A 20,130-nucleotide genomic window follows, 5' to 3' on the forward strand; every position below is an offset into this window, starting at 1 on the left:
CTGTTCCAGAGAGGCATCCGAAAACAAAGAATGACCGGAGAATTATGTTTCAGATTCAGACTTGTTTAAGAATGAGGATATCCTAAGGGCAGATTCACACACCTGTTTTTGAAGGGAAAAGAGACATCATGATCCTGTAAAACTCACCCTGCTATGAGCAGAGGTACCAACTTCTGAGGGACATGGCCATGTTGTATTGTATGTGATGACAGGGCATTGAGAGGCGGCAGGGGTGGAGCCGAATATGGCAGCACTGCGACTTCAATGGCTGTGGCTCCTCCTCCAGCCGCCACGACCAGCTGGGAGCTGCTTCCCTGCTCCTTCTCCTCCATGGCAGGAGGAGGAGGAGCTGGCCACTGAAGCCATGTCACACTTGGCCTCCTCTGTCCCCTTTTGAACATGCCCCCCAAATATTGGGGCCCCCCAAAAGGGATTGGCCCCTAAGAGATAGTGCTCTGTAAGACCTCTGGTTTTCATATCCCAACATTGCACTTGGTTTCTAGTGTGTTTCAGGCTGAAGTACAGTGGTGCCTCGCAAGACGAAAAGAATCCGTTCCGCGAGTCTCTTCGTCTAGCGGTTTTTTCATCTTGCGAAGCAACCCTATTAGCAGATTAGCACTATTAGCGGCTTAGAAAAAGGGAGAAAAAAGGGGGGGAAATCGCAAGACGTTTTCATCTTGCGAAGCAAGCCCATAGGGAAATTCGACTTGCGAAGCGCCTCGAAAAACGGGATTTTCGTCTTGCGAGGCATTCGTCTTGCGGGGCACCACTGTAACTAAATTTTTTTTTTACACAGTGGGCCCTTTCACGGGATTTTGTGCATATCAAGGGGGTGATTCTTTTCAACACATATGCTTGAGAGAAAGGACCAGAGCCTCTCCACCCACCCCGATTCCACACGCAGAAGCTGACTTGACAGGGATGAAGTAGAATTTATTTCAACACTAGCAATGAGACAGCGTCCTCCACACCTGAAGGAAGCAGCACACACAGCTTTGTCCTCCAATGGAGGCATCAGCTAGTAGATTTAGGAAGACTCCCTATGACAGTGTTTCACTCTAGCTATTGGTAGGCCCGGCTTTTGATCTTTCACATCCAAATTATCAGGGAATTGGCCCCCAAAAGGCAACAAAAGAAGTTGAGCTGGCTGTAGTCCTATAGTCATGTACTTGGGAGTAAGCCTTGTAAATAGGACTTCTGCATAGACATGCAACGAGCTCGGTGCCTCAGTTACTGCTCACGCCGATGTGCCCGCTCTCACTTAAATATCTTGCCCCCACCTCACTGAACAACCTTTTACCCGAAGGCTTAAAATCAAAACCTAACTATCCCAGAGTATCCTGTGGGGGATCTTTGTGAGGGTGATAACCAATAAGTTGGAGTCTCAAGCGGGTGTTCTTTAAATAAAGGTTTATTTTTAAAACCAGGTAGTATAATACAAGTGGAGAAACTTAGGTTACTTCAATGAAAATATGCTAGTTCACTTCAAGTCGTTTTCAGAGGTTTCAGCTTTATAGTTTGGTTCCTTTCCAAGGCAGTACTTTCCTTCAATTACCCACCCCTTTAACAACTCCAGCTCCTGAGGTACTTTCAGTAATAGTCTTAAAGGCTCACTACAAACCCCTTCCTTCACTGGGTTTTGGGAGTCTCTTCTTTCCTCAGAAGAGTCTCTCCCCTCCAGACTAGCTTGAGACCTAAGTAGACTAATCTTTTTCAGCTCCTACTTCTCCTGTCTCACTCTCAGTCTCCCAGCAAGATTCAGTCCTATTACTCCTGCAGGACACTACACTCAGTCCTTCACTGTACACTCGGAATGGATATTTTCTCCAGAACCAACTCTCCCTCCTCAACACTCTCTGTATTTCAACCTGACTCCTATCCTGTCTCCCTACCTAACTCCCAACCTCTCCAACCTCCCTCCTCAACCACCTCAACTCAACCACCCACTTAACCACACTGACCCTATCTCCCTCCAAAGCCTCTCCTTTTAAACTCTCCCTCCTGGAACCACAGCCAGTCAGAGGCTGCCATTCTGTAACCATTTGCTGGCAGGAGAAAAAAGTAAAAAGAAACACTTGTGGAACCAACTTTTCCGTCACAACATGTGTCCTTATATAGTAACGCTGATACTTGTCCTTTGATATTTCCTAATTTGTATGTAAACAATGAGAGCTCTCTAGATAAATATTTACATAGAGTCAACCCTTTACATTCATTTACACAGAGAACAAGTGTGCATGTGGAATGAATTATTATTATTATTATTATTATTATTATTATTATTATTATTATTTTATTATTATGTAGAGCTAATATGACATCCTATGCTGATTGTAGGGACGCGGGTGGCGCTGTGGGTAAAACCTCAGCGCCTAGGACTTGCCGATCGCATGGTCGGCAGTTCAAATCCCCGCGGCGGGGTGCGCTCCCGTTGTTCGGTCCCAGCGCCTGCCAACCTAGCAGTTCGAAAGCACCCCCAGGTGTAGGTAGATAAATAGGGACCGCTTACCAGGGGAAGGTAAACGGTGTTCCGTGTGCTGCGCTGGCTCGCCAGATGCAGCTTGTCACGCTGGCCACGTGACCCGGAAGTGTCTCCGGACAGCGCTGGCTCCCGGCCTATAGAGTGAGATGAGCGCACAACCCTAGAGTCTGGCAAGACTGGCCCATACGGGCAGGGGTACCTTTACCTTTATGCTGATTGTAGGAGTCTGAAAGAAGCAAAAACCTATACTTAAGTCTGGTATTTATTTATCTTTTATGAAAGACAAACTACACAGAGAACAGTGTGAAACATGAAGTAATGAATGATGAACTGCCGCTCAACGGAAAGTTCTCTGCAACTACGCAGGACTCCTCTCCCGATGAGCTCGAGCGCTTTATGGAGCCAGTGACCAATATTCACACAATCATTTTGGATTGTTCACCTGTGAACTTCGTGGATTCAGTTGGAGTCAAAGCCCTAAATTCAGTACGTAGCATCTTATCTCCTTGCCATATCCTACACTTATTACCTTACTACCAGAATACCTTTCGCTGCTTTAAGGCACGCATCAAAGACAAAGCTTCATGCATCCACGTACCAAGTAAAGGGAGTGAGGCCAAAGGAAGTTCTCTTGCACAAGACCATGCACAGCTCGCGTCCATTTCAAAGAGGCTTGCACAGAAGAGCTTCCTGCTGTCTTATGCCTCAAAACAGGTTGGGAGGATTTGAGGCCTTCTAAGTGTCACTGGTCAGCCAGTAATCAAAAATGATGGGAGTTACAGTCCAGCAAAATCTGGGGGGGCCACAGGCTCCCTAGCTATTTAGGCTGCAATTCTATAGACACTTAACCTGAGAGTAAGTCCCATTCAACTTGAAAGGACTTAACTTCAGCATAGGCCTGCAAAGGATTGCACTTCTAAGCACCGTACTCCTTGCCTCCCAATTTCTCCCTTGGCATTTTTAGAATAGCTGCTCAATTTTAAAAGGGCATGTGTATGTTATGACGATGACTTTTAAAATACAAATATATTAACTGCAAATTAATTTCTGCACTGTTGTAGATCATAAAAGAGTATGAAGAAATAGGAGTTTCAGTGTATATCAGCGGCTGCAATGGTAAGTCTGTTTGACTGTTGGAAATCATGGACTTGCTGTGGTCACTTTTGACTCCCCACCCCCACATCTAGCCTTGCATCAGGCTGGGAGGGGTGGCTAACACCCCAGAGGACACGATCACACTTCAAAATGACCTTGATAGATTAGAGAACTGGGCCAAAACAAACAAGATGAATTTTAACAGGGAGAAATGTAAAGTATTGCACTTGGGCAAAAAAAATGAGAGGCACAAATACAAGATGGGTGACACCTGGCTTGAGAGCAGTACATGTGAAAAGGATCTAGGAGTCTTGGTTGAACACAAACTTGACATGAGCCAACAGTGTGATGCGGCAGCTAAAAAAGCCAATGCAATTCTGGGCTGCATCAATAGGAGTATAGCATCTAGATCAAGGGAAGTAATAGTGCCACTGTATTCTGCTCTGGTCAGACCTCACCTGGAGTACTGTGTCCAGTTCTGGGCACCACAGTTCAAGGAGGACACTGACAAACTGGAACGTGTCCAGAGGAGGGCAACCAAAATGGTCAAAGGCCTAGAAACGATGCCTTATGAGGAACGGTTAAGGGAGCTGAGCATGTTTAGCCTGGAGAAGAGGAGGTTAAGGGGTGATATGATAGCCATGTTCAAAAAGATAAAAGGATGTCACATAGAGGAGGGAGAAAGGTTGTTTTCTGCTGCTCCAGAGAAGCAGACACGGAGCAATGGTTCCAAACTACAAGAAAAAAGATTCCACCTAAACATTAGGAAGAACTTCCTGACAGTGAGAGCTGTTCGACAGTGGAATTTGCTGCCAAGGAGTGTGGTGGAGTCTCCTTCTTTGGAGGTCTTTAAGCAGAGGCTTGACAACCATATGTCAGGAGTGCTCTGATGGTGTTTCCTGCTTGGCAGGGGGTTGGACTCAATGGCCCTTGTGGTCTCTCTCTTCCAACTCTAGGATTCTATGATTCTATGATCTAATCTAACTGGCAGCAGCTCTCTAAGGCCTGAGGCAAATATTGGTCTACTGCCTGGTTGTACATAGCAAAGATGCTAAAAACATGCTGTGTTACTGATGTGTGGCTTCCTGATCGACCCCATATCATACAAGCTATGCCCGTCTCTCCTTTCTGCCTGAAGTGCAGATGAAGTGACTGCAACACCAGCAAATTCAGCTAAAGAACAGGAGAATGTGCTAATGTAAATCCTAGCAACCTACAACTGTTGAAGATAAACCCAAGGAATGAGATACTTGGTCCTTACCTTTGCCTGTGTAACTGTTGGCATTTTTGAAGAATGAGGAGAGGATTTTGTTAGTTGGTTGGTTAACACACACGCTGCTGTTAAAAGAACAGCCTGGAGGCTGTATGGAGCCCTGTGACTTTTGATCCACTTTTATCCAGCTGCTTTTTAAACTCGGCAGCGCCCTCTAGTGTGCCCAAAGGTGCACTATGGGTGACGCTGCATCCAATTTGTATGCATGTTGGACTACTATTTGAACTTTTCTGTGAGAGTGCTCAAATTCAGTATTCAAAATAAGTTCAGGCATTTTGCACACATTTGTTTTGCTGCAGACTCTCAAGGGTGTTTGAACGGACACACAAACACCTCTTCACAGCCATGGGAGTTAGAAATGGTGTCTTAAAATATAACAATATTTGGGGCCACATCCAATGCTGCAACACCAATGAAGCCACCGACTTCAGGGCATGGAGCAAAGCTTCCTCTTCCTATTCCTCTCTTGCCTCCTCCCTCTTTCTGCTCCCTTAAAATTGACTCTGGAGACTTGCAGGAGGCACTTACTCCCACCATGAGCCCCATAAATCCGTTCTGGGGGTTCCCCCAAGCCTCCAGAGCAGATAATGGGAGGGTGTGAAGTTCCATTGTGCCAGTGGACATCCTTGTGTTGATGAAGCTAGTTAGCTGAACGCTGCTCAGTTTCCCCCTCATACTGGGACTATATAAATACAGCCGTAGCACCCGGAACCAAGCACACACCACTCCTTGTATGCATTGTTCCTCCTCCAGCTACATGGGCAGGTGTGTGTGCTTTTGCATAAGTAAGCTGCTTAGTCAGATCACAGCAACGAAATAGAGGCTGTACAATTTTACACCCACACCCCTTTAAAGATTTTTCTTTTCTACCTAGGATCGGTTGTGGAGAACCTTGCTAGACTACATTTCTTTGACAAAGCTACTCGAAGAGACTTGCTGTTTCCCAGTACCCATGATGCTGTCCTCTTCAGCCAACTGAAAGGCCTCTCAGCCTTGCAGACTCCTGTAGATGTTGTGGTGTGAACTCCTGCATCATAAATTGTTTGGTGGTGCATTGATTAAATTCCAAGGGCTTCTCTTTAATACTTAGTTTGCACAGATTATACAGCGCCTAAGATTAGCCAGTTTTACGGGTATGTGACACAGGAGTAGGGCCGCCTTGTTTTCTGCCAGGATGCTCTCTGAAGAATTTGAAGCCTTAATACTTTCAAAAATTGAAGTCAGGTATAGCCTGAACTGGTTTGTATAAAAAAGACACATGTATTTTCCTGAAAGCATCCTAAAAGATTTGGGAGTTTTTTTGTTGTTGTTCAGAAATGTGCCAGCAGATGAGATATTGCACTACATGGATATTTTTAGCACTGTGGATTACTGAAAAGAGTACAGATGATGCAGCAAGCCTGGGAAACATGGACTGCTTGCTACTTTCCTTTGACGCTTTATTGTGGAGGCATTGTTGTAAAATGTATTCTTGTACCATCTACTGAAGAATTGCACTGTACAATATCTTTCAAGTGTTCAGCACTGGCTTTCAAAACTACATTTTATGTAGTCAATTTTTAAAATCCCATAAAAGCCATTTTTTGCAGCTTGTGTTAAGTTCTTCCATTTCCCTTCTGCTTATTTTTAGATGTTATGGTAGTCAAGAGAGGTACCGTCAAAGTGTCACATAGGTGCATATCTATCTATAGGTTAAAGGTCTTGTGACTGGAATGGTGCCCTGAGACAGTAATAGACATTAATGGCAATTTTTCTTTTTCAAAAAGGGGGGGCCAGTGATCTAGTCTGATTAAGCATATTGCTGTGGTAATTCAAGTGTATAATGAAAAACCTTTTTACACATTTCCTCCTAAATGACACCAGAATCTGATACAAAAAGGCACTGTGGGGCACTGTAAAAAACAGGGTTTTCACTGCAAAATGACTCCAAAACTTTGGCACCAGTTTCAAGGGAATCCCAAATGTTGGGGTTTGTTATTAATGAAGCTAACATGTACTCCACTTTCAATGAGGTAGTTACTGATTTGACAGTGCTGTACAGGGTATGTCCCACTCAAAAGCTTGTGGAAAAGAAGAGGTGCTCCCAAACAGGCTTCATTAGATCTGGGAAGGGTAATATGCAGTTAATTTTTTTTACTGAATATCATAATGACCTACACCATGTAACTTGGAATATACCATTTATTTCTACTAGTCCAACTATGTTACACCACACACACAAACTAGAACTCTTGATATTATTCTGCATAATATTAAGCCATATAAAGGAGATTTCTTAGTGGTATCTAGAATTAGTTGTAAGTCATATAGCGAGGTGTAGCACTGAATTTGGCATATGACTTGATTACTTTGTTCACAGCTTCCAAGAAGTCTTTTTCAGTGGCAATCTTTCTCCTTGCTCTGATGGCGAACATACCTGCCTCTGTACATACACTTCGAATTTCAGCACCTTGCAAGGAAGAACAGTGGATGTAAAAACAATCTGAAACAACTATCACCGCCAAAGAGAGAGAGAACAAGAACTATGATGTTTGACTTACCAGTGCTGTTAGGGCACAGTCGAGCTAGCAACTCAAATCTGATGTCTCTTTCAACACTCATTGAACGGGCATGTATCTTGAAGATGTGAGTTCGTCCCTAAAAAGCAACCACAGGCAGGCTAAGCATAAGGGCATCATCCCCTTGTTGCCATCTACACATCAGTGTTGGGACAGCCAAAGACAAAAGTCGGCAGGGCAACAGATGTGACTCGTAGTTTGGTAGAGTGTTACATTCCAGCCACACCTCCCTCCACCCATTCAAGCAAGGGACATTGTCCCAGTTCAGAAACACATTCCAGTCAAGCAAAAAGCACTTGAGGGTATAGAGCAGGACCTGTGGCCTGGGGAAAATCCAGAGGGTCAAAAAGAGAGGCCTGGAGAGCTGCTTGATACTCCCCATTGCTGATGTCTAGTGATGCACCTTGGGAGTAAAGCAGTTGTTCAGCCAATATGATTTGTCCTTTGAAGGGACAATGGGGGAATGCATCCTTAGGCAACTGTTGAGGCTCCGGCACTTTGGAAAGGTCCAGACCTGCTCTTCTGTAACCATCTCCTTACCCACCAGCCTCCACTAATCCCTTATCTGCCCCTTCTCCAGAGGAAGAGGGTAGGTGAGTGAGCAGAAGGCAGCAGCTGCTCAACAGATCATGGGTTCAAGCCCCAGAGCCAAATGTTGGGTGAAAGATTTCTGTAATGCAGAAAATTGGACTATGATCTTTGTGGACTTTTCAAACTCTACAATTCTATGCAATAAAAACCTGCACTTTCCCTTAAGGCATCATACTTTCCTATTGCCTATGCTGTAGTCCATGCCACCCCCTAAGAACAACAGGAAGCGCAGACAGAATCCTGTGGCATCTTCAAGACAAGCACATCACAGTACTGGACTACAATATTTTCCTTTTTGTTAACTGCTACAACACAGAGTTACTCTTTTGAAATTTGTCACTAGACAGAAGCACCAGGTCAAATACATAATTTGAAATAGAATCAGGCAAGAACCAAGACAGACAGGAAAGGTGTAAAATTGCCCACCAGAATCCTTTTGACAAGAGAGAATCAGCTATGGTGCAAAATGACTATTTGATCAAATCCATTTTCTGAGAGCTAATAGAAAAAATTCTCACCTTCAGTCCTTCAAGTTCTAATAAATGTGTTCTTACTGACTTCGCTTAGTATCAAAATAAAAGTAGTCTAACCTCCAGATCTGGCAGGCTAAATTCTATTTTTCTATCCAGTCTTCCAGGCCTCATCAGTGCTGGATCCAAAGTATCCGGTCTGTTAGTTGCCATCAGTACTTTAATGTTGCCTCTTGGATCAAAGCCATCAAGCTGGTTTATCAATTCTAGCATGGTGCGCTGGACTTCATTGTCCCCTCCAGCCCCATCATCAAAGCGAGCCCCTAGAGAGAGACAACAGGAGAAACACATAAGGAACCCTTGTTAACTGTACCCCCCAAACAAGAAAATGCAATTCATGTGTACTCCCTTACCATGTTATCTATGGCTATTGAAGTAAATCAAAATATCATATTCTTTTTTTTTTTAAAAAAAAAAGGATATTACTAGCAGGATATACTTTTGTGAAATACTTTTCCTTGTTCTTTGCTGGTGCTACAGAGACCAGCATGAAGTAGCACAGCAGAGAGGCCAAATATCAAGTTGCTTCTGCCATTCTATTACCTAATCGTCTTCCAAACAGACTAACCTGACATAGAGAAAGGGGACCTGGTTTGAACGATAAATTCACCTATGCTTTAATGTGAGCAGTGTGGTAAGCCACACTTATTAACTTCCCTGTTCCTGCTGTTGCTGCACTGGATAGAAAAACAAGCCAGGGTGTGGCTTGTTGTTATGTAAAAACTCGAGCTAGTGGTTTGTTTCTCTCAAAATGCACCATGAGTGCTAAGCCAAGAATAAAGAAAGAATAAAGAGTTGTAGTCCAATTTTGAAGGACACCAGCTTGGTGAAGGCTGATGTAAGGTGATACCAACCTCCAATAGCATCAATTTCATCAAAGAAGATAAGACAAGCTTTTTTTGTTCTGGCCATTTCAAAGAGTTCCCGAACCATTCGAGCACCCTATAAAAAGACAGACAGACGGTTTACTTTCATATAAAGCCAACTGTCACTTAAGAGTATTTAAAGTAAATATTAAAACTTCCAAATGAATCTACAGAACCAAGAGGTAAAACTGTGCTCATTATGGGACATCATTTTAGTTGCAGTTCCTTCCAGGACATAACTGGTGCCTGGCTGTCCCAACTCATGCAAATAGCGTACTGTACATCATACAGTATCTCACATACCCTACATAAAAAGACAGGCTTCAGATTCTGTATGACCCAAACTATCAGAGGAGTGAACAAATATATAAAGAGGTCCAGGTTTCTAATCCTACTGCATAATATTACAGGCAAAGACTCTCATCCTCCTCTGCAGGAAAACTTAAATAGATTATTTAAAGTATAGTTTGAGCAGACTTTCTAGAAATTCTTGACCTCTCCCAGTACAGATGCACAGAAATGTTCCCTCTTTTCATTACCTCTCCTACGTATTTCTGCACCAGCTCAGATCCAATCACTCGGATGAAGCAGGCATCGGTCCTATTAGCAACAGCACGAGCACAGAGAGTTTTTCCTGTCCCCGGCGGGCCAAAGAGAAGCACTCCTTTAGGGGGCTCGATCCCCAGATTGACAAATCGTTCTGGCTGTAGTGGTAGGGAGACAGTAAGTTTAAAAGTTGCACAGACAGGGTGAAACGCAGTATCTTTCCCTGGCCCTAGACTGGACCCAATGGCAGCCGGAGCCCAAGTTTGCCACAGCAGTACAATTTTAGTACTATCAATGAACTGTCAGGAAATCTTACATTTTAAAAATAGTGCACAAGGCAAGAAGGGACCCAGTGGCAAGAAAGCTGCACAGTGCAGTGTAACAAGAGAGTTGGTGCAAAGCCAATAGGAAGGCACTGAAGCTTCAATAATGCAAGCAGATAAAGACATTTCCCTTTGCCATTCCCTTTCTTCAAGCCTCCAATGGTAGCTGTTCCCTGCAATTTCACAAAGACAGCACTGCCCTATTCAAGCAGTCAGCTTGATCACGGGGGGATACTAACAGGGTAGCATCTCTCCGAATCCCTAATACTATTGTGACAGATGACAAAAGGGCATTGTTTTGTGCCCCACTTGTGGCAGCCTAGAGAGGAATTTCCAAAACAGTGGACTAGATGAAGTTTTCTCAGATCTAACAGAGCAATTCATACTTTCCTTGAAAGGTGAACAAAAGGAACATCCTAAATCTTGACAATTGAAACGTAAATCGATTTAAAAGCCTTTTGACTACTGAATAATTTAGGTTCTTGCAGTATATGCAATTAGCCCTTCAAAGCTGTAAGAGGAAGTAAATCAGCAGATCCCACACACTTTCTATTACAATACTTACATGAAGCAAGGGTGTTTCCACCACCTCTCTTAGCTTCTCAATCTGTTCTTTACAACCTCCAACATCACTGTAGGTGACATCAGGCTTTTCCTCTACCTTTGTAACAAAACAGATGTGCACACATCTTTCTTATTTGCAATAACTTTTTTTTTTACAGATCTTACGAATTAATGAACAGGTTACAATGAAGTCAGATTACAAAGTTAAACAATCAAAGGCCAATAGTAATGAGTTCTTACCTGCATCATAGTAACAGTTGGATCAATCTTGGGAGGCAGAGGGATATGAATCTGATACTTGTTTCTGTCAACACTGCAGAAATAGAATACAAATTCACATTACCTCCACAGGGGCAAACTCTCCCTTCATAAGGGGTCTGGCAAAAGCATCCTTCAACCATTGCAGAGTACATAGACTGCAGCCACAGAGATGTAAAGGCTTTTCTCCATTTGATATTGGTGAGGCTGATTACATAGTGAGGGTGAGGGGTCAGAATGGGTAGCTTGGAATACCAAGGGACACATTTGGACAGATATGTCATGTGGCACCACAGCAACATATTGAAGGAATCTAGGTGGAGGGACAACTTGTTCAATTCTTGTCACTCTCCCGCCCTCTCTCCAGGGAACTCTGTGTCTCATATTTTATCACAGCTCAGATGTGAGCACTTTATTTACATTCTGCAGGCAAGGCATTTTACAACCAAATAGTACTCTAGAACAAAACAAGACCAAACTCCACTTTCGTATCATGTTCGGCTTTTAATCAAGTTTTCCCAGTGGTTGCTAGGTTCAATGCTGACCTTGTTCGGTGCCTTGCATTTTAAGCCTGGATCAAGTGATCACACTCTGCAGATGGTCTGAAAATTAAAACTTGTCCACTTTTAGCTGGATTAAGCCTCAAGTGCCATTTAGTTCAGGCCCTTGAAAAGAATCTGTTTTAGTTATCAGTTGGTCCCTAACTGGCATTTTGACATTTAAAGCTTTACATGATAGAGACCCTGTTTATCTGATGCCTCCTCTCCTCCATCCCATGCAATAAGAGCTTCTGATGAGACGTTCTTTCAAGAAGCCCCATTGTCTGAAGGCAGGATCCAGAGCCTTCTCCGCGATAGTATCCCAGTTGTGAAATTTCCTGCCTAGGGATAAGGCACTCCCCATGTTCTCCATTCTTGTTCTCTTTCAGAAGGCAAAGATTACTTTCTTTCAGAAAATGTTTGTTCGACTTGTACTCTCATTTTCATGTGGGAATTATTTAAATCCTTGCATATGATGCTGATATTGTTTTGTGTTCCATTTTAAGAGCTTGTTGTATTTTACTCTAAAAAAATAATTCTATTATAAACCTCTCAGGGAACTTTGTTATGCAGCAATATAAGAAAATATTATTTCAGTTTCCAGACCCAAATCCAAAGTGCTGACTCACTGGACGTTAGACTGGTCCTTTGCATGTATTTTAGGCAAGCAATCAAATATGTTTATACCGCTTGAAAACTATTTCACTTGTTCTACCATGGCTTGTTCGAATTGCATTCCATCTTTTAATTGCTTTGTGATTTTGATAACCACCTTGGCAGCCCTGTTTAGGGGAGGAAGGCAACACACACACACACACACACACACACACACACACACACATATATTCCTATAAATATAAATTCAACCCTCTAGACTCAATGACTAGTCAAGTAACTCAAACTAAGAACAGTAAAAATATTGGTATCAACTCACCCAACTCTCATGCCTTCTTCAATGTCAGTGGGTGCCACCTGATCACTAAGATCAACCACAAATTTGGCAAACTGCTTCACATTGATAATGTACTTAGGATCCTCAGAATCTGCATTGATTATCTTGGTGCATCTAACCGGAAGAGAAAAGTAATTAAACGAGCAATCTGTGAGAAAATGAGGGTTTAATGTGCCTGACAGCCAAGTGTCATTCGAAGTCCAGGTTTCTTGAAGAAGTTACAGGAAGGCTAAATTTCTGCTGCCTTTGCCTAGGTAATCATAACTAAAAACTCTTCCTTCTACCATATTTCTTTTTCTCCCTAAAATTTAAATAATCATGAACAGCATGAGAGGTGGCACTTTAAATATCCAACTAAAGACTGCTTTCAGTGTAACCTACCCCACCCCCAGGGATTTCAAACACCCAGGCCTTAAGATAAGATGTCAGAATGAAACATGAAATTAAAGCTCCTAGGACACAGATAGATGCAAATAGCAAAGTTTTAATATTTATGTTGTAGCATAACTTCATATGTTATACTGGAAGGGACCCTATGTTACTTGTTTGCCACAGGGATTGCACATTACACGTGGAGGATAGAAGCAACGGCTATAATGCTAAGCATTTTTATAACTATTTGCTCCTATGGCTGACCAGATAAAGTATCTGCATACCTTGCCACTTGCAGTGGCTGCTCACTTTGAAGAGTTTGCTTATCTGCAGCGAGATCCCAGAGAGCAGGGGGAGCCAAGCCAGTGTCTGATTCCTTAATACCTAAAAAAACAAAAGCAGAAAAACCACTTGCTTTGCCACTCAGGTCAATGCTGTGCTATATATTCAAGCACTAGCTTGCTTCAATTAGTTTCAGCAGCAAATGCAACATAAACATGACAAAAAGGAAAAACCACTCTGCCACTTGCATCAGTGCTATCTAATACTCAACAGGTTTGCAAACCTTCCTGGGGGAGCATTTTAGGAGATTTAAACTGGGGGCTTTTAGGTCCCAGTCTTAACAATTACACCACACTAGATATTCAATTGTACATTGGTTATCCTTTTCCATGTTAGCTTCAACATCCCAATTGATAAAATTAAGCTGCTCTCTGTATCTGACAGCATCTCCTCTCTCCTGTTTCCCCTTTCTCTCTGCCCATGAAGGTTTCTTTGTTTTCAGTTCCTTTGTTTTGTTCAACAACCCTTCCTATTTGGAGTTTTTCGTGGGAGTGAGCAGTAGTGAACCACAGGCCCGTATGCTCCATAACTGAAAGAGCAAGATTAAAATGAAAAACATATATCCTTTCAATAAACCCTAAAAATACATACCCGTGAGCTCATTGATTTTCTTAAGTAGCTGTTGAATGTCATCTTCGACTTGCTTGATCTGCCTCGAGTATGTACTCTGGCCCTGGATTAGAAAAATTAAGGCAGACTGGTGAATATATGAATATATGAACTTCCCAAATGCAGACCTATGAACATATAAACCTTATTAATCAGGCCACTGGTCAATCTAGCTTGGTAGTAGGCACTACAGTTCTGCAAAGTTTCAAGCAAATGTTGAATTTTGTCAGATCTTGTTAATCGTGAGATATGAACCCTTACACAGCTTTTTGTAAATAAGACACATTTACTTAAATCCAATTGGCTCAGCAATCTGCAATTTTCATCTTTTCACCAAACCACACATGAAACTGTAATATTTAGGTTTTTGATTTGCTTATTCCAAATTGGATTTTGTTTTGAGGTGCTGTTACTTTAGATGAAAGTGAAATCTTCCAGCTGAAGCAGCAAAACTCACAAATTTATGCATATTTACTTAGAACTAAACACTGCTATTTTCAGTGAGGCTTACTCTCAAAGTATGTCTTTTATGACTGTTCACTCCTCCCAGCTGGTTAATGTGGATGTTTCCCAAACATTCCAATATTACTAGTTTTTTTAATTTTGAAGCTGTAACTGTAACAAATACTTACATAGGTTTTCAACAAAGCAATATCACCTTCATCCAAAGCTGAAAGACACACAACACAGATCATATTAAAAAGTGAAACAATTATGTTTTGTACTACTTCCCACCAACAGTCTGAAGACATAGAATCTGGACATAAGATTTCTGTTTTATTATTTGCAAAAATGTATGTACTGCCAGCATTAAACTATATATGGTGGTAAGCAGAAGAAAAGTAAAAATACAAAAATACAATTCTACCCATAAAATAAACACATCACATCAAATTAATACATCAACATAGTTGCATCACATCAGGCAAAGCCTGAGTGAACAGGTGAATGTTAAGCGGGCGTCTAAATGCCAATACCATGTAAACATCTACCTGATGTCCAGCAGAAGCACATGTCAAAGGGAAGGAGTTGTCACACTAAAGGCTCTGATCTTAGTGAACGTAACCAACTTTGGGAGCATATGGCCCCATGGAGTGCCTCTCTCAAGGACTGAAGTGACTGGGAAGGGTGTATAATGTATAGCTTTCCCAAAGATAACCTGGTCCCAAGTGGTTCAAGGTTTCATATGTCAATAGCAAGACCTTACATTTGGCTGTGCAGCGTTAACAGCAGCCAGTGCCACAATTTAGCCACATCGGTAATATGGGGCTAACAAGAGCAACAGTGGTGCCTCGCAAGACGAAAAGAATCCGTTCCGCGATTCTCTTCGTCTAGCAGTTTTTTCGTCTTGCGAAGCAAGCCCATTGACAGCTTAGCGGCTTTTAGCGGATCAGCTGATAAGCGGCTTAGAAAAAGGTGGGGGGAAGGAAAAAAAACCCCGCAGGAACTCGCAAGACATTTTCGTCTTGCGAAGCAAGCCCATAGGGAAATTCGTTTTGCGAAGCGCCTCCAAAACGGAAAACCCTTTCGTCTAGCGGGTTTTCCATCTTGCGAGGCTTTCCTCTTGCGGGGCACCACTGTACAGGGTTAGAAGATGGAGCTAGCTTGTTTTCTCCTGCTCCAGAGGACCCAAACCTATTTATTCAAGTTACAAGAAAGGAGATTCAGACTCAAGACCAGGAAGAACTTTCTGACAGCAGGAGCTGTTTGACAGTGGACCGGTCTCCTCCCCCGGGAGGCTGTGAACTTTCCTTCACTGGGTTTTTTGAAGCAGAGAGTGGATGGCCCTCTGCCTTGGATGCTTTAGCTGAAATGCCTGCATTGCAGAGGGTTGGACTGGATGACCTTCCGGTCCCCTTCCAACTCTAAGATTCTATAATTCTACGTTAAACGTAGGGGGGGGCAGGATTTTAAGTTAAATTGAATTCGTACACCGCCCTTCATCTGCAGATCCAAAACATCTTCGGGGTACCAGGGTTTGGGGGAGAGAAGGGAGGGGGGCGCAAATGAGCAGAAGGGAATCCGAGAGGCACGCATGCGCACTGGAACCCCAACGGGCGACCAGGGAATAGGCGTCCGGGGGCTTTTCTTTTTCCGCAGCAGCCGCCGGCTCACCGCGGATGGGCTTGTCCTCCTTCTCCTCCTCTTTGGTTTTGCGCTGGTCGGTTCCCAGGTAATCCGGCATCGTTTCTCCCCCTCAGAGCTTCCGACGGCGGAGACTCCTGCTGCCGGCGGCTGATACTGCGCATGCGCGTTACGCAGCATCTCCGAACTTCTTCCTTCCGGGACTAAACAGGAAATACGTCACGAGCATTTCCGGCCGCCGCCGGAAAAGGCCCCTCTCCATACGGGGGGGGGTGAAGGAATAGGACCATAGAGATGCGGGGGAAGTTTTAAGCGGCGCACAGCCGGGTCTTCCGCAGCCGCCACTGGGCCGTGGAAAAAAATTAATGCGTTTCCACAAATCTTTTTTTTTTTTTTTAATATATTTATTAGGTTTTTATAGAAGAGAAAACACATAACAACCAAAAAAGTAAAGAAAAACAAAAGCATAGTCAAAAATACACATAAAACAGATGAGAAAAACAAAATACAGGAAAAATAAAATTCCTCCCAACAAAAAAATAAAATAAAAAATAAAAAATAAAAACTCCAGCTTTTAAATTCATATTTGATTAACTTACTTTCTTGACGCCTCCCTTTTTTGTGTTCCTCTTTACCCAATCAGATACAGCAAATCCTTACCCTCTTTCAGAACTCATTTCTAATTATTAAAATCACTCTATTATGTCTCCAATCTTTCCTCCTTATATTTAAACGTCCTTAACATATTATTTACTTTTGACATAATAAAACTTTTGTCTTTCACCCTTTTTCGATTACATTTTTGCATATTTTTTCACACTGTATCACTAATGCCATATTATTTTCATATCCAACATCCTTTTAACATTCATAAACTTTGCAGTGTTTCTGCAGATAGTCTTTAAACTTCTTCCAGTCCTCTTCCACCGATTCTTCACGTTTCCACAAATCTTACCCCCCTCCCGAAACACAGCGCGCGCCCACCCGCCTGGAAGGGACCCCGGGGGTCATCTAGTCCAACCCCTTGCAATGCAGAATCTTTTGCCCAACGAGGGCTTTGAACCCACGACCTTGAGATGAAGAGCATCGTGTTTTTTTCTACTGACTGGGCTAAATCTCTTCAGAAATTCCCCCCCCCCCGCAAAAGAACCACTTCTGACATTCACGACTGTCGGGGCTTCGTTTTCTTTGCTGTTCCCAGGAATAAGAGGCTTAGAAACCACTTTTCCTTTTGGCCTTTTTGTCGCTTGTAGAGAAAAGCAGATCTGAAAATGTTTATTTGCGTCCTCAGTCCTTCAAGCGGGAAGGTCTCCCACAGCGGCTCACCAAACATCCCTGAGCGCAGCTGGAAAAAAAAATACAAAACTTCAATTTTCTACGACATGTAAGACGGCAGGGACGTTGGTGAACAGGGGCGACGCGACCTTCCCAACCACCCCTTCCTTTTCGTTTAAAAAGGAGGAGAGAGCGAGGCCTGCAACTCCCTTGTGCGGCGGAACCTCTCCGTCGCGCTCCGAGGCGAGGCGGAAGACAGGAAGCGGCGGACAGGAAGTGCTTGCCCGACCCGGAAGTGTTCGCCGGGTCCTTCCATGCGCCGGCACCTGGCAACCCGCGACCAAGGCCGACGGCGGGGGAGGGGAGAAACCCCCGCGGCGGACCGGTTTGTTCCGGGACGGCGGAGCGGCCTGGCCTGGGCGGCGGCGCGGCGATGCTGCTGAGAGGGGCGCCCGAGGGGCAGGTCACCGGCGTCTCCAGAGCCTTGTCCTCGGGTCGGTCCCTTCTCCTCTCTCGGCTCCTTCCCCTCCGGCCTCCGGGGGCCTCCGGGGGCCTCGCAGGGGGGACACTTCTCCGCGAGTCCCCGGTGAGGCGGCTTCCCTTCACGAGGCCTTCGCCGCGAATGGGGGGCAAGCGGCGGCCGGGGGGGCGGAATTCGTCGCTGGGGTCGCCGTCGGTTCCCCCGCGCTGAAAGCCCCCGGCTGTTTCCCCTCTTTCTCCCCCGCCGCCGGAGCTGCCTAAGAGGAGCAGAAATTCACCCAGCGCACCTTTTCCCGTCGCTGTAGCAAATTCAAATATCTTTAATACGGTCAATGACCAGAAATCAGTTTATAAAAATATGACATTATAAGTAGTATTAAGCTACAAATAGCAGTAAAAATATAGCCAATTCACAGAATTGGTGCTTAGGTTTATGACCAAGTATCGGCTTTTAAGGTTTTAAAATTCAATTCAAATGTCACTACTGTTTATTATCGTTCCTTCGCTTTAGCTTTTTTGCTGGTGGAAGCTGCCCCTGTTGAATTTCTGCCTGTCGCACAAATATCCGCGGCTCGTGGCGGCTCTAGAAGGTTGTGCAGCATGGAGGGGTTTTTAGCTCGTTTGCCTCTTGGACATATTACTGAAATTGTTGGGCAGAAGATCTCTCCTGCTTTTTCTCCCGCAGAGACTTCATGTAGGAAGGTGTTAACTCCATGGGAGGAATGCACTGTTTACTACCTTAGTACAATACTGCCGACCTTATTCGTGCATTTTTTAACAAAGAATAAAGCAAGTCCATCTTTTTGGCGAGAGGAGTCCTAACACGCACACCCAAAGCAGATATGTCGGTAGAAGAAAGCCCTTCTTGCTGGTTGAGCAGGTGTATAGTCTATAAGCTGTAGGATTGCAACCTGAAAGAAATACATTTTTCTTTGGTGGATAGAAGAGCCATGTTGCCCTGACATGTAACTGACTAAAGCACAGCATCTACTACCCTAAGTTTGGTAGAAATGGGTCAGTTATAATACAGTTAACCAGCTAAAGTGCTTCTTGTTTTAAAAGCACTTTACAAGTGATCTATTTCTAATAAAACTACTTTTCAAACATCTGCCTATCAAATATCTGTTTGTAATGACAATTATAAAGACGGGTTTGCTGATGAATTACAACAAATTTAAATAGCTGGTGTGGGGGGGGTATATAATGTTTTTATAGGCTGGCTTGAAGTGGGCAAAATAAGAGTGCATTTATTTGTGTGTATGATACTTTAATGATGCCAAACTAGGATTTGCTGCGTCTTACGTTTGCAGAACACATACTTTTGGCCAAATAAATGTATACACGGTAGTCCAGATTTTGGTACTGGGTGAATGTGACAATTTTGCTCAGTGGAAGTGCCTCCTAAGCTTGTAATATTTTTATTCACAGCTTCTGTGCTTTGCCAAGTTGAACCTGTGGGAAGATGGTTTGAAGCATTTATTAAGAGGAGAAACATACATGTTTCTGCCTCTTTCCAGGAACTGGAAGATGAAAAAGAGCTCTCTGAAGAGTCAGGAGATGAAGAATTACAGCTGGAAGAATTTCCTATGTTAAAAACACTTGATCCAAAGGACTGGAAGGTATATGATCTAATGTTACAATTGTATTTGCTCATTTTTTAGTGAAGATTTCCTATCAGTACTAGCAATTTGAAATATTTCTATTTTGCTTCAAGCAATATATTCTGTATTGCTTCTTGAGAATTGCTTCATCTTTTATTCCATGTGTGGTTTGAGCTTAAGGATTGTTTTCAACCACACAAAAATTAGTTCTCCCCGTCCCCACTTCAGGGAAATTCAAGATTCAATTCCACTTACGTAGGAGTAAACCCCATTGAGTTGCCCAATAGCATTTTGTGCCCTCTCCTTTTTTCAGATTGGTATTAGGTTTCACTTAAAGAATGGCCCTTTCCCAGTGGCTAATACTAAGTAAATAGTTTTAAGCTAACAGCACAGTGTCAATGGGTCACGTGGAAAAATATAACATTATAGAAGCTTTGAAAATATATGATGAACATATAATATGAAGGTCTGGTCAGATCAGCTAACAGTGGCAATATGGAAGTCTGCCTTCTAAAGTTCCATTAACAGGCATTGTTTCTGCCTTGTGCTTAATTTATACATACCTGTTTTCATTTAACTCTTTTCTCTTTCTTTTGCTTCATTTTGTTGTGCTCACATTTCTTTCTGCTAACACTTTTCTTGTGGCAACTGTTAGAGAATTGGAGAAGTAGGGCACCACACTGTAGCAGCTACCTGTGTTCTTTCCCTCTCTCATGAAGTGAGGTGGTCTTCTATCTCTCCTTTTTTCTTGCCACTTTTGCCTTTCCTTATCAACCTGATAGCTCCTCC

At 43.3% G+C, this 20,130-nt stretch overlaps 2 protein-coding genes across 3 annotated transcripts in view; one reads left to right on the plus strand and one right to left on the minus strand.

The window, feature by feature from the left end:
* The window catches only part of SLC26A5 (solute carrier family 26 member 5), a 36,861-nt gene extending 30,423 nt beyond the window's left edge, over positions 1–6,438 (plus strand). For both annotated transcript variants that reach the window (XM_081879143.1, XM_081879142.1), the window contains exons 17-19: positions 2,765–2,968; positions 3,544–3,598; positions 5,725–6,438. In XM_081879143.1, the coding sequence (XP_081735269.1) occupies positions 2,765–2,968; positions 3,544–3,598; positions 5,725–5,873 (408 nt within the window). In that variant the 3' untranslated portion in view covers positions 5,874–6,438. The remainder of the gene's footprint in view (positions 1–2,764; positions 2,969–3,543; positions 3,599–5,724) is intronic.
* A 575-nt stretch (positions 6,439–7,013) lies between these two features.
* Positions 7,014–16,182, minus strand: PSMC2 (proteasome 26S subunit, ATPase 2). The gene is made up of 12 exons (XM_081879184.1): positions 16,016–16,182; positions 14,533–14,570; positions 13,883–13,964; positions 13,234–13,333; positions 12,560–12,691; positions 11,069–11,141; positions 10,830–10,925; positions 9,935–10,099; positions 9,384–9,471; positions 8,590–8,792; positions 7,391–7,487; positions 7,014–7,299 (listed from the first exon to the last, which is right to left on the minus strand). Exons 1-12 carry the CDS (start codon positions 16,083–16,085, stop codon positions 7,142–7,144), a joined length of 1,302 nt encoding a protein of 433 aa, XP_081735310.1. The 5' UTR covers positions 16,086–16,182; the 3' UTR covers positions 7,014–7,141.
* Between the last annotated feature and the right edge of the window lie 3,948 nt (positions 16,183–20,130).

This window comes from Podarcis erhardii (genome assembly GCF_964252035.2).
Source record: "Podarcis erhardii genome assembly, chromosome: 10".
Taxonomy (NCBI): domain Eukaryota; kingdom Metazoa; phylum Chordata; class Lepidosauria; order Squamata; family Lacertidae; genus Podarcis; species Podarcis erhardii.